Below are 13,767 nucleotides of genomic sequence, written 5' to 3' on the forward strand. Positions count from 1 at the left end.
CATGGCAGTAGGGTTGCCAGCCCTCCAGGATTGTCCTGGAGTCTCCAGGATATACAGATTTATCTTTAATTAAAGATTATGTCATGTGATGAAACCTCCAGGAATATGTCCAACCACAATTGGCAACCCTACATGCCGTGATGATGTGTTGACATGGCACCATGGCCCGTGTCAGTGGTGTTTTGAGACCAGGTGATGCTGTTATAATACAGTGCGATGACATCACATCTCAGCATGATGACATTTTGACCGAATGGGACATTACATCATGGCACCAGGACACCTTGACGCAGCATGATGCTGTTACATCAAAGCCTGATGGCATCACACCACAGCCAGGCAAATGCTACATCATAAAGGCGGAGTTAGCCCCACAGCAGAAACTGACATTTTCCTTCTCCGCCCCCAGCCTTGTACGTGAGGCCTAAGCCCCAATTTCCCGTGTCTGGGGCTTCTTGCCCTTATCCAAGATGGCTGACTGGGCCTAACTCTCTCTGGCGCCGTTTGCCCTTATCCAAGATGGCTGACTGGGCCTAACTCTCTCTGGCGCCTTCTGCCCTTATCCAAAATGGCTGCCTGCCCTGGGGGCATTTTGCCATTATCAAACATGGCTACCGGCTCTGGGTCCCTTTGCCCTTATCTAAGAGGGCTTCCCGTACTTAGCATGGCGGCCTGACGCCCAGGCAGCCATCTTGGGGGAAGGCAAGAGGCCCCGGGTATTGCCGCGCCGCTGTTTCCCGTGATGCCTCACGAGCTCCGCTCTCCTCTCTCCTCCGTTCTCCCCGGAAGAGGGAGCTTGGCGGTGGCGGTTGTTGACAATATGGCGGCTGCTGGCTGCTCCGCGGGAGGAAGAGGCGGAGGGAGAGGAGCCGGCAGGAGGAGGAAGGAGTCTCATTCATAGGGAGCCCGGCCCGCTGCTCTCCCCCCTTCCCCGCCCCGGCACCATGTCCTTCTTCAGGCGGAAAGGTGAGGGGGCCGCCGCCCCGGGGCAGCAGGGCTGGCAGGGCCATGGGGGTGGAGGCTGCGGGGAAGGCGGGGCAGCAGGCCTGAGGAGGGAGAACGGGGAGGCAACATAACATGGGGGCAGGAGGGGAGGGGAAGGGACTGGCATGGCGGTGGGGCGGGAACATTGAGGGGCAGGAGGCCTGAGGAGAGGGAACGGTAGGGGGCGGGAACATGGGGGGCAGGAGGCCTGGCGATATGGGCGGCTGTAGGTGACAGGGAGGGAACTGCTCTTTCTTCGGGGCACGTAGAGAGGCTGAGGTGTGGGACCCAGGGCTTTTTGCCCTCTGGGGTACAGAGGAGGAGGCAGGACCTTGGACAGGGGATTGTAGGAGCCTCCCTTCCCTTCTCCCAGAGAGCCAGCCTGCCAGGGGTCTGCACATTCTTTCCCCTCTGGACACTCATTTTCTCTCCCCTTCTCTGCTGTCAATAAGTGCTTCCCCTTCCGTGTTTCCAGGGATGTCCAAGATATGATGATGATGTCTGTGATGAAGACTTCAAAACTATTAAGCATTTTATTGAAGCATGCAGTGCAAACAATCCTCAAACAAGGGAGTTTAAAAAATAATCTGAAATGACTGAATCTTGCTCCAAATGAGTGGGATCTGTCAGCTCTGCTTTCAGTAAATAACCCTGACTCCTTCCCACCCTCCACCCCACCAAAATAAAAAAAAAGGCATGGGTTGGGGTGTTATGATGGGTTTAAACTCCTTTGTTTTATCCTGGCTGCTGCATCTCAGAGTGAGATGTCTGCTGCAGTTTCTCCTTGCCTTGTAACAAGGATCTTGCTGTGACCTCAGGAAATCTAAGCGTATTTTGAAATAGATCCTGGTTTTAAACCTTGGTGATGCAGCTAGCAGCTTCATTCACTGGGGTGGTTCTCAGAATAGTTGTAACTAGCAAGGTCAGAGTTTGCATTTTCTTAAGGAAAGCATGGTTTAACAGCTGTAAAAAAGATAACTATTACATGTTGCATACTTCTTGTTTCCTTGTTAGGTAGACTAATACAAATAAAATTTTGCATTAATCCACTCCATCTTGTTAAATGTTACCAAATTAAAATAACACTTGCATGATATAGTAAAACACAGCGTATTAGCTATTTGTATTGTGATAGTATCCTAAAGCCCCAAGCACCCATTGTGCTAAATGCTGGACAAAAGCACAGATGATACAGTCCTTGCCCCAACGAGCTTATTATACATAAGTTACGTAGCATAACTCAAGATATTAATATTTTAAGAATCCTATTTTCCTGATTCCTATTTTTGTGCAATGAGTATGAGTAATCATTGAGTTAATGGTTTAGATCAGGGTTTCTCAAACTTCATTGCACTGTGACCCCCTTCTGACAACAAAAATTACTACATGACCCCAGGTGGGGGAACCCAAGCCTGAGCCCTGCTGCACTGGGTGGGAGGGCCAAAGCCCAAGCCCCACCACCCTGGGTGTGGGGGCCAAGGTGGAAGGCCAAGGGCTTTAGGCCAAGACTGGCGGGGTGTAACCTCGACCCTTGCTGCCCAGTGCTGAAGCCCTTGGGCTTTGGCTCCGGGCCCCAGCAAGTCCAAGCCAGCCCTGTCGACCCCATTAAAACAGGTCCCGACCCACTTTGTGGTCCCGACCCACAGTTTGAGAACAGCTGGTTTAGATTTTGTTGCTGAATTGGTCTAAAAGCAGTCAGTTGAAACATAGAGGGTGTTTTGTTTTTTTAACATATGGGTGCTAAATTCCTCAGTTCATAATCAATCTCTAGAGAAGTTACATCCCCCAAGAAATGTAACTAAACCTTCCTGTGTTAAGAAAATGAGGTAAAGAAACTAACCATTATTTTCATTACTTGAAATAAATGACCTGCATTCTGGGTTTTACAGTTTGAGCTATTCTATATATTTTCATTTACAAAAGATGAATCCCTTTAAGACAAATAGTAGAACCTTACTTTTACCTGGAGTAAGTCTCTTGTACTTTCAGTTCAAAATATACAATCAGAGGTGCTTACATTTTGATTGGGGAAAAATATTTTCAGCATGCTATTAGTGTTTGGGGACTAAAGTCTGATCCTGAAAGCTGCCAAGAACTCTCAAGTCCTATGGGAGCGCAGTAGGTACTTCCTAGAATTCTTGGTGTTCAACAGCTTTCTATAACAGGCTATTTTTCAATCAGCAGAATTTTCCATGTTTAACTATTCTTCCGATTATGGTTGATTAGTCAGTAAGTGTGTCCAGTATCTGACACAGAAAATGGGGGTATCTGGATAATAACTGAAAATGGCTAATAGACAGAAGGTAACAATATGACTTAAAATATAAGATTTTAAAGCCAAATATGTTTGACATTTTTCAAGTCGATTTTATAGTCTTACTACTTCCTTGTTCCTTGAAAATAAAATAATCCTGTTGGTATTAGTGGTCTGAATCATTAGAAAATGAATGTTGTATAACAACACCTCTAATTTGCACAGGCTCAATGTTTTTTTAAATGGAAATCACTTCCACATTTGAAGGGTAATCCAGGTGTTTTATTGTGTGTTAGGCAGTCTGTGTAAAAATCAATCTTGTCAACCTGTGATAATACTGTAGTTCAAGTAATAAAACTATCATTCCTTCAAGAGCTTCTACAACAATTAAGTGGCTGATATGAGTCTCTTGTAAAGTGTCTTGTTACGGAAAAATGGATCCAAACTGCATTTTTTTGTTTTGGGAGAGTGAGAAGATTTTATAAGTTTAGATAGCAGTGTTCATTGGCCAGGCTCATATTTTTCACATATGACTGGAAGTACTTTACACGTTATTACAAGATTTCAAGGCCAAAGTAGCAGCACTAATTCTCTTATGTGTGGGGATTAGTGCAGTAGTCCTGGAAAAACAGTTTTAACCCCCCACTTTTCATGGGAGAAGTTCCAGGGATGCCATGAAGTCCACCACAGACTTTGCTGTTGTCATCAATTATTACGTGGAAGGTGCTCAGATACCATAGTGATGGGCAGCAGCATGAAATCCTAATATAGATCCAGCTGTGAACTAATGGTCAGATACAAAATGTTCTTCAACTCTGTACACTGAAGTATTTTTGTATGCAGTTATTTTTATGTAGGCTCTTGTATGAAAGAACCTTCCCCAGAGTAGATAATAAAGTGAATTGTGGAACAGGTACTCTGTCTTGATAAACTGGTATGGAAACAAAGTGAAATCCATCAAAGACAAATGCAAAGAGATTCTTATAGGAAGGAATAGTCAAATGTAAAATAGAGGGATACTGATTTTGATAGTACTATGACTAAAGGGATCTGAGATTATTGGTTTTAGCAGAAGTGGCTGAAACTAGATGTGATAGTGCAACATTATTGCAAACAAAACCCAGTTCTTCTAGGTTGCATTAATAGAAATATCATATAACTAAGGCTGTGAGTTTGTCACGGAAGTCACAGATTGTGTGACTTTCCGGGACCACCGCAACTTCAGCAGCCGCTGTGGCTGGCCCGGGGCTCGGACTCCTGCCCTCTGTCCCCCCCAGCAGCAGGAGTTTGGGTGTGGGAGGGTGTTGGGGCGCAGGAGGGAGTGAGGGCTCTGGGTGGTTCTTACCTTGGGGGACTCCCCCAGAAGCGGTGACATGTCCCTCCCTCAGCTCCTAGCTCTGCGTACTGCTTCTGCCCGCAGGTACTGCCCCCACAGCTCCCATTGGCTGTGGTTCCTGGCCAGTGGGAGCTGTGGAGCCGGCGCTTGGGGTGGGGGCAGCGCACGGAGCTAGGAGCTGAGGGAGGGACATGTCGCCACTTCCAGGGAGCCGCAAGGAGCCTGCCAGCCCCGCCAACCCCCCCTCACCCCATCTGCACCAGCAGGTGTCTCCCCCCAGCACCAGCCCCGAGCACCCACAGCTTCCCCTGGGCCCCGCCCCAAGCACCTGCGGCACCCCTGACCATCCCCCAAGATTTAGTCAGGGGTATATAGTACAAGTCATGGACAGATCATGGGCCTTGAATTTTTGTTTACTGCCCGTGACGTGTCCATGTCTTTTACTAAAAAATACCCGTGAGTAAAAACGTAGCCTTACATATAACACAAGGAAGATTGTTGGTCTGCTGCCCTGAGAACTGATTAGGCCTGAGAGAGCTGCTTTCAGTTTTGGATACTGCATTTTAGGGAAGGTGTAAATTGGAGGTGTTGGAGAAAACAAATAAAAGGTTTTGAATAACCCCCAACATCCTCATTTGAAAGCCAAAGTACTCTGTCCAAAATCAGTATAGTTGGAGCAAATTGCTATAGTATTTTTATAAGGGACTAAGTTGGGAAAGATGAAGAGAACGGGGTGTATTTGGTGAAAACTGAGGAGGGAGAGAACTGTCTATAAATATCTAGAGAGCTTATACATGGGGAAATAATAAACTACATCTTTAGTTGATGAAGATGGGCCGTAAGGCAACGGGCTAGGGAAGTTTAGGGTTGAATAGTAGAAGGAAAAAAAGTAACTATAAGATTTGTTAGGCATCTGACCCAGCAGCCAAAGGAGGTTATAGAAGGTTAGGAAATGCTCATTAGTGAGGATATTCAAGGCCAAATTACACACCATCTATTATCTTAGAAATAATATAAACAGTCCTGCCATGATGTAAGAAGAAGGGTTAACTGATGCACATATAAAATGATACAAGACAGCTTACATTTGCTCATCCTTCTTGGCAAACTGATTTTTCTCACTAAATATATTAACATTCTTAGACCTTGTATGGAAGGCTGCACCTCAGCCTGCCTCTTAGTCCTCAGAATTTCCACTGGCAGCCTTCATTTTCAATCAGACCTATAACCCCTAATGTACATGGCTATTGTTGTTGTTCAGAATTGGCTTCAAGCGCATGGTATGACACCACCTAGATTGGCTGCAGCAGGGTGAAAGCAGAATTCATGTAGTGATATTTTACTCCTTGAAATGTAGCCTATATGCATGTACTATCATTCCTATATCTATAACTATTGCTTTGTAAATTTGTTCTGCTTGCTGCTGACAGTGATACTAGAATACTTAAGCATCCCATGTTGCCACTTAAGTAGAAGGTGACAATTTGAACTACGTCATATTACAGGTAGTAAGGTAATAACTAGTTAAAGAGTAACAACTTATCTTTACAGAGAAGTTGGCATGAAAGAACAATTAACAGTCTTTAGCTAAAGCAATTAGACAATGGAAGACGAGGGAAACTGAGTAATCGCTGTCACTAAAGGTAGCTGAGACTGGACTTGATGGATCAGGTATTGAGAATGATGCTATTCTGATGCAGTGTAACAAATTACATTTGTTAAATATTACTGAGCTAGAAGGGATATGTGCTGATTTTCCCAGACAATTTTCATCTGGACAATAATGTTCAATAATCTATGTAAAACCTAGTCATCTTAAATATTTTAATGTCTACAGTCATGTATAAATTGAGGGTCTACATAAAAAAAAGTGGAAAACAAGAATCCCAAGTTGCTTAATCAAGGTTTGAATTACTCTATTCCAAAATGAAAGTGCTAACCTCTAGTATAAATGTAAAATGCTGAGTTGCCAATTCATGGGTCTGCATCATTTATACTTCCCATTCTAATGGCTGTCAGACTGATGATGCTGCATTGACTATTGTGCAGAACAATTATATAACTGGAGATTGAAATGCCGCTCTAAAATATTTAAAATATTTCAATTGGGGTAAGAGCTTTTTTAAAATGTGCTCATATTTTGCAATGTAAAGACTTGATTCTAGTAGTTATAATTTGTATAGATTGTACTTGGAAGATTTTCAAGGCCAGAGTTCCATGAATGAGCTATTTGTAAGTAATCTTTTCAGCCTGTAGAGGCCAAAGAAGTTTTCACTGGTAGCTTATGCACTTAAATATTTATTTAGATGTAACTGGAAGTTACAAGCATGTTTTCAATATCACTTTCATTTTTAACTCTGAGTCCTAAATATTTTGGTGACTTCATTTTTTGCCTAATTGATCTTTAGGGTTTTTTTTTTTTTAATTGACAAAAATATTTTTTTTACAGCCATAAGATGCAGATTTTTTTCGACTAAGATATCTCCCTATAGTACTTATTTTGTAGGCACTTTGCAAACATAGAGAGACAGTTCCTGCCCCTTGTAGGCATTTTGCACACATAGAGAGACAGTTCCTGCCCCAAACAGCATACAACCTAAAATGTTCACCATAAATACCAAAGCATGTTTTAAATTCCATGGTAGAATGCTAATATATACTAGAAATTGTACCACCTAGATTTAAACCAATCTTTTTTTCTAGCTAACCACACCAATTACTTAGGAATCATCTATACAAAGTTCACCGCTTGATAGAAAGCATCTGTCAAACCTGTCATCCACCACAATTAAAGCATATATATCTTAACTATGCTGATAAGTCAAGTTTGTAATAAGGCTGCAGGTGATGGATGTGCAAATATCCAAATGTTAGATTATTTAGATAATACTATCCCTGAGTTATGTCAGGGCATGGGGAGGAGGAGACATGTTTGAGCTTCACATCCGGTGCTCTGTGAGGTCTCTGAATTCCCACAAATTTGCCATACGCTTCAATTAACAGTACTGTGTTGTTAGAAACTGAATACTCTTTTGGGCAGTAATGCAAACTGCAGGAAGTAAATATGTGAAGAAATGACTTGAATAGATGAGGAAGCTGACCTTGCATGTGCTGTAGGTGAAGCAGAATACAGGTTCCTTTTCTTCATCTAGGGTTTTTGTATTCTGCAGATAGTGATCACCCTTCCTAGGACAATGCCATTGTCCCATGTATGGATGCAGGGGCCAAATTAAAATTGGTGATGGTCTCTTAAGTGAAGATGCACTAAGTTTCTAGTATTTGGTTGTTTTTTTTTTTAAATCACCATAATCGAGAGGGGGGTAAATTATTCATTCCATCTAAATAAACTCAAGTCATCACTTTCTGTTTGTTTGTTTTCTTGGTTAAGCTTAAAAATTAAAAGGTAGTGGTGATCTCTGTCTATACATCAGTGGCAGGATATGGCCCCCTACGTGGATGCTTAAATATAATCATCAGAGCTCTAACATATCTTAGCAAATGCACAGGGTCCTTACAGTAGTGTAAAATGCAGGTCTTTCTGCCTTTGGCATGAGAGGCTTTCATTTCAGTCATAAGTGGTTCCGTCTCTGCTGGTAGATTGACCTCTTTTGCTTTACTAAAGAGATCAAATATAGCCTTAGTAACCAAATAATTCTGTTAAGATTGCTGTTCAGAAATCTAACAACAATCATGTTCTTGGTATTGTTCCTCTGTGAAATGTTTCTTGTTCCTCAACAGTGGGAAGGGAGACTCAGGTTTGCCATTCTTAATTGATGGGGTCCCTTGCTGAATAGGGCCACAAAGGACTGAAGAATGGAATTCTTGCATGCACCCGTTTTACACTGTTACCACCACAACTAACTTTGAGATTATTTTTGCGTAAGAGCTTGTGAATTTTCCTCTTGTGCAACATGTGTAGCATGCAGAGTTTGTGAATGGGATGCATGCACAAAGCGTAAGTAATTACTACTTGTGTTTTTTGCAGTGGCGCAACGTGCTTGATCTTGGGAATGCTGGAAGTTGCAACTACCATGCCAAAGCTCAATAGCACCTTCTGCCTAGTAAATTGGTCAGAGACTGTTTTGAGGACAGGCCTTTAAAGCTACCAGTTGAAAGAAAACATGTCAAGCAGAAATGCATCTTGGAGCAAATAGGCTGTGGCACATTGCCCTTTTTTTGCTGTCTTCTATGGTGCAAGCCATTGCTCAAACACAGTGCACTTTGTTAATATGTAAGACTTTTGGCTTGCTAAATTACCTTTTTATCTCTGGTCCCTGGTAAGATTCTATATTTGCAAATGTACAGCAAGATACATAACATGACACAGCAAGAAAAGTGCAGATATACTTGTGAAATTGTGATCTATTTAGTCAATTTACTAATGATCTTAGACATTTTATATATATATAAATATATATATATATATATATATATATATATATATATATATATATATATATATTTAACTCCTCTGTGGTCTAATGTTCAGTATCGAGGCTTCTGTTATTATTTGTGTCCCAGTTGTTTGAATCTAAATATAAATCGTCCATAAATAAGCCCTCTTTTGCTCTCCAGGATATGTAATGATAGAGTTTTTGGGAGTCATGAACATACTGCCTTTTGTCATTGAAAGTTACATCTTCTAAATTTATATTTTTTGAGGTCAGGGAGTGCAGGTGTCAGGAGTTGGAATAATTCTCAAAACCTTGAAGTTTTAGACAAGTGGGTCCCACTCTCTCACTAATTTAAGTATATACAGTTTAGGGACTTGATCTGATAAAAGTCCTTTAGGGTCATTAGAGGTCCTGGGTCCTAATGCAGAATTGGCCAAACTTGAAAATCTGTAATGAATTAAAACTTGAGTCATCATAAATATCTCAGATGAAATCGATTTTACATGATCTAATGTAGTCACTAGTGTAAGTGTAGATAGACAGAAGTAATCTGCACCTGTTCATTGCTGAAGCAAACGAAAATCCAAATTTAAAAAATTTATTAAAGCTAATGTTAAATTATATAATATACAGGTTAAGAAAAGAGTGTCTGCACATCTGGGTATAGTGTTTAGATTATCCACAAATACAAAGTTTGTTTTTAAAGTCATAAAATACATATAATGCTTAATCAGCAATAACCCAAATTAAGGTGAATCCGAATACTCGGGTACATCACTCATGAAAAGTTATACAGAGTTGGTTGTAGAAAGCAAATATAGGAATGAGTGTAGATTGTCCCTCGGTAATTGAGCATATTACTTGATTTCTTAGCCAATGGAAATGTTTGCTGGTTTTAGTTTTGCTGTGAATGGACTGGTAAGTAGGTAGACATGTATGTGTCTTACTTTGACAAAGAATCAAGCTGCGTCCAAAAACACCTGTCATAATGCTACATAGAACAGTTTATTTGGTTGTATTAGGTTACTATTTTAGGATAATACCATTTCCCCCCCGCACTTCTGTATTATGAGATTAGACTTTCCTTTTACACATGCCAGTGTACTTTTTTTGATTATCACTGATAAATTTATTATTTTTTCAGTCATCTTCTTTATGTCCTCCTTCAGTCTTTATGCTTTGTTCTATACTGTTCCTTATGTTGGGGCTTCCTCGTTCTCTTCTTTCAGATTCTTCCTAAAAACTTCCACATTTTTCCTTTACATCTGTTGTGCTTCAAGTTCAGTCAACCATTGTATTATTTATATTTGATCAATATTGTTTGTGTCAGAATTATACTTATTGTAAATTTCTATATCGCCTACTGCTGTGTAAAGTCAGGGGCAAGGACAAGCTCCATTTATGTCTATACAGCACTGGGCACACTACTGGTATTCAGATAATACTGTGGGGATATAATTTTTCCAAAATTGTGTGCTGTGTGTGGTTCACTGAAAACATCTGCCAATATTTTGTTTTAAAATGCAACTAGTTCATCCTTTAATTTTGTTTTGAAAACAGTTTACATTTTGAATTTATTTTAAATAAGAAATCAGATAACCAATCTTGTAGGTTGCCTAAATTGGTTTAAATTACATAATACACGAGCTTTGCGGGATGTTTGTATTAATACAAATCTTTTAATTTTTGTGAAATTTAATCCTTAAGAATGAATGACCAGGTTTTGTATAAAAAGCTTAACATCCCCATCCAGCTACTGGATGTATGTGTAGAGTTGAAAATAGCAAATATATTTTAAAACAAAAAGGTGCTTATTTGCTACTTTCATTACCCACCAAGTCCTGAGTTTGAGATTTTTATATTCTCCTTCAACAGTCCATGCCATCACAAACCTGAAATAGCTTTTTATTCCTTCCTTTATATTTTACAGTGAAAGGCAAAGAACAAGAGAAGACCACAGATGTAAAAGCAATTAAAAGTAAGCTCAAGATTTACTGAACTCTATGGAAAGACCGTAAGATCCACAACACTGCCATATTTTTGTAACCAGTTGTTCATTTCCTTATCACTGAAGAGGAGCACACCCTGTACTAAAAAAAGTAAATAGTTAATCTGTCTCCAGGTGGCCTATAGTAAATTGAAAACTAATCTTTCCTGATAACTATCATCTTACCACATCCGGATGCATGGAAAGTTATTAATTCTTTCTTGGGTTTTATTCCCAAATTATCACCTTGCAAATAGTGATTATTCCTTATCTGCAGTAGTTTGCTTTCTGAGGTTTTTGGGAGCTTTTTCTGGTATGTAATTTATTTTGCAATTTTGATAATGTGACTTTGCATTGCCTAACTTACAGAACAGGAGGCTAGGTTCTGAATTTGCTTTTACTAATGTAAATATGGAGTAACTCAGTTGAAGTCAGGAGTGCCTTCAGACTTACACCAGTGGAGTGGAGATCCAAATCTTTTTCAGAAAGAGCAGCTACCTTAATACTACACTAAATAGTATAGAAATTTTGTAGTCGTTACATGACTTAATGTAGAAAATTTTCCTGATTTGTTGGTAACGCTCTGTTAAGCCATGGGAAAACAATACATCTAATTTGTCAGTTCTTTCAGTTTTATACATGTTCACTTTTTAGTTCAGCTTCCCTTGAGTATTGCTACAATCAGGGCCGGCTCCAGGCACCAACATTCCAAGCAGGTGCTTGGGGTGGCAATCTGCAAGGGGCGGCAGTCCGTGTGTTTTTTGCCGCTCCAAGCAGCGCGCCGAATTGCCGCCGTGGACGGCAGGGGCAGTCCGTGTGCTGTTAGGGCGGCACGCGCGTTTCCGCGGCGGCGGCGGCGGCTTCTATGTCCAGCTGCCCGCGGGGGCAATTCGGCGGCTTCTGTCTTCCGGCTGAAGACAGAAGCTGCCGCCAAATTGCCGCCGCTGCAGAAATGCGCGTGCTGCCCTAACGGCACACGGACTGCCCCCGCCGTTCGCGGCGGCAATTCGGCGCGCTGCTTGGGGCGGCAAAAACAGTAGAGCCGGCCCTAGCTACAATAATTAAGCTGCTTTTATGTGCCTCAAATATAATTTTATTTCAGTACTTTATAAAGTGTTACCTGGGCTTTAAGAAAAGTGTACAAGCATCTTTGAGCATGTTGATTTTATCTTTGAAGCAGTACAAGAAGCAAAGTGATCCTAACCAAGTTAGCAATTATTAGTCATGACTACTTATTAGTTCAAGCAGATTGCTAAGGAAAGGCTATGGCATGGCCACTGTGTAAAGTAAAATAAAACTTCAAATACAATTCAGTTTATTACAGAACAAGAACTGCAGATGTTGAGCAAAATGGGAGCAGCTTCCTTGTTTGGCAGAGCACTCTTCAGTGATCTGCATCATATGAGGTTAGAGATTTAACACTATCTAGAAGTTTTAGAATAGGTATTTAATCCTTAGAGTTTATTAAACTTAAATTCTGCTTATAATAAAGCTAGGAGCCTTAAATCTAAATCAGAAAGGTTAAACCATTATCAGATGGGTCTCTTTTTCTACACAGTGTCCTCCAGCAAGTAATCTTCAATTGCTGTGGTCAGCCAAGCAACTAGCTGCTTCCCACAGGCTTGGAAGAACATGTGTTTTCCCATTCCTGTCTGCGATACATACCAAAGGCTTCTTGGAGAATAGCAAGCAGAATTTCAGTACCAAATATTTCAATTCAAGGAAAACCTTCACATATCTTACAAATTATTTCCAGTGACTACTTGCCAGAATCAGGCCTGTGTTCATGTTTATTCAGTCATGTACATTCAAACAAGTGGAGAGGGAGACTATACTTACCCAGAGTTGTAGATTAGATTGTATTCGCTACATAGCTCATTTAGCAAAACAAAACCGTACAGCCATAGATTAAAAGTATAGAAAACAGACCACAAATCCTCAACAGGTAATTGATAATTACGTGAACAAGATCAAATCTAAATGTAAACTTAAACATAGAGTCCTTATTATCTGCTGAACAAATGTGATAAAGGAGAATGGGCAACACTATAAACGGGCTAAAGTGATCTTATCTTTGGGATGGAGAACCCACTTATTTCTAGTACCCCTGCTCTGGTCAGATTATTAAGCAGAGACTGACATGCTGTACTACAAATGGTGTTGTAATAAGGATGCAGGTGAGCTAACACTGTAACTCATCTCATGGTACTTAGCATGGGATACTGTGTAGAAAAGGTTGCAAGTTTTTTTCTTTTAATCATTGTTGTCTTGATTCCAGCTGCAATACCAGTACATTCCCCTCAAAGAAGCACTAGAAATCATGCCTTGCTGGAGGCTGCAGGACCAAGCCATGTGGCAATTAATGCCATCTCCGCCAACATGGACTCTTTTTCTAGCAGTCGGACAGCTGCTCTTAAGAAGCAGCCAAGTCACATGGAGGCTGCACATTTTGGAGACCTAGGTAAGACTTTGCTGTTCTCTAATATAGGTGAGCCATATCTTTTCATATCCTATGAATATTATACGTGCTGACCACTAGGACAAGTTAGCATTGAGGCAAGTAGCATAGTAAGGTTAAGAAAATTAGACGCAAGAATAGTATCTAAGTTACACTACAAAGAGTAAAATAACATGGGCTATCCATTCAGTATAAAGCATACTTGTTACCAGTTGGGATCAAAAAGAAATGTGCCGTGCCCTATAGTTATTTACAGTAAAGTATATTATGAAAGTCTTGCACCTTCCTATAAAACACTATTGATGGCACTGTCAAAGAGGATCGCACACTAGATGGGCTATGGGTCTGTTCCAC

General features: G+C 40.9%; 1 protein-coding gene across 1 annotated transcript in view; it reads left to right on the plus strand.

Annotated features, from left to right (window-relative positions):
• Positions 1 to 760: 760 nt before the first annotated feature.
• AKAP10 (A-kinase anchoring protein 10) overlaps positions 761 to 13,767 on the plus strand; it is a 35,225-nt gene continuing 22,218 nt past the window's right edge. The window contains exons 1-3 of the mRNA XM_065418105.1: positions 761 to 966; positions 10,899 to 10,946; positions 13,234 to 13,416. Coding sequence (XP_065274177.1) covers positions 945 to 966; positions 10,899 to 10,946; positions 13,234 to 13,416 — 253 coding nt within the window. The 5' untranslated portion in view covers positions 761 to 944. The remainder of the gene's footprint in view (positions 967 to 10,898; positions 10,947 to 13,233; positions 13,417 to 13,767) is intronic.

Source organism: Emys orbicularis, chromosome 17 (genome assembly GCF_028017835.1).
Source record: "Emys orbicularis isolate rEmyOrb1 chromosome 17, rEmyOrb1.hap1, whole genome shotgun sequence".
In the NCBI taxonomy this organism is placed as follows: Eukaryota; Metazoa; Chordata; order Testudines; family Emydidae; genus Emys; species Emys orbicularis.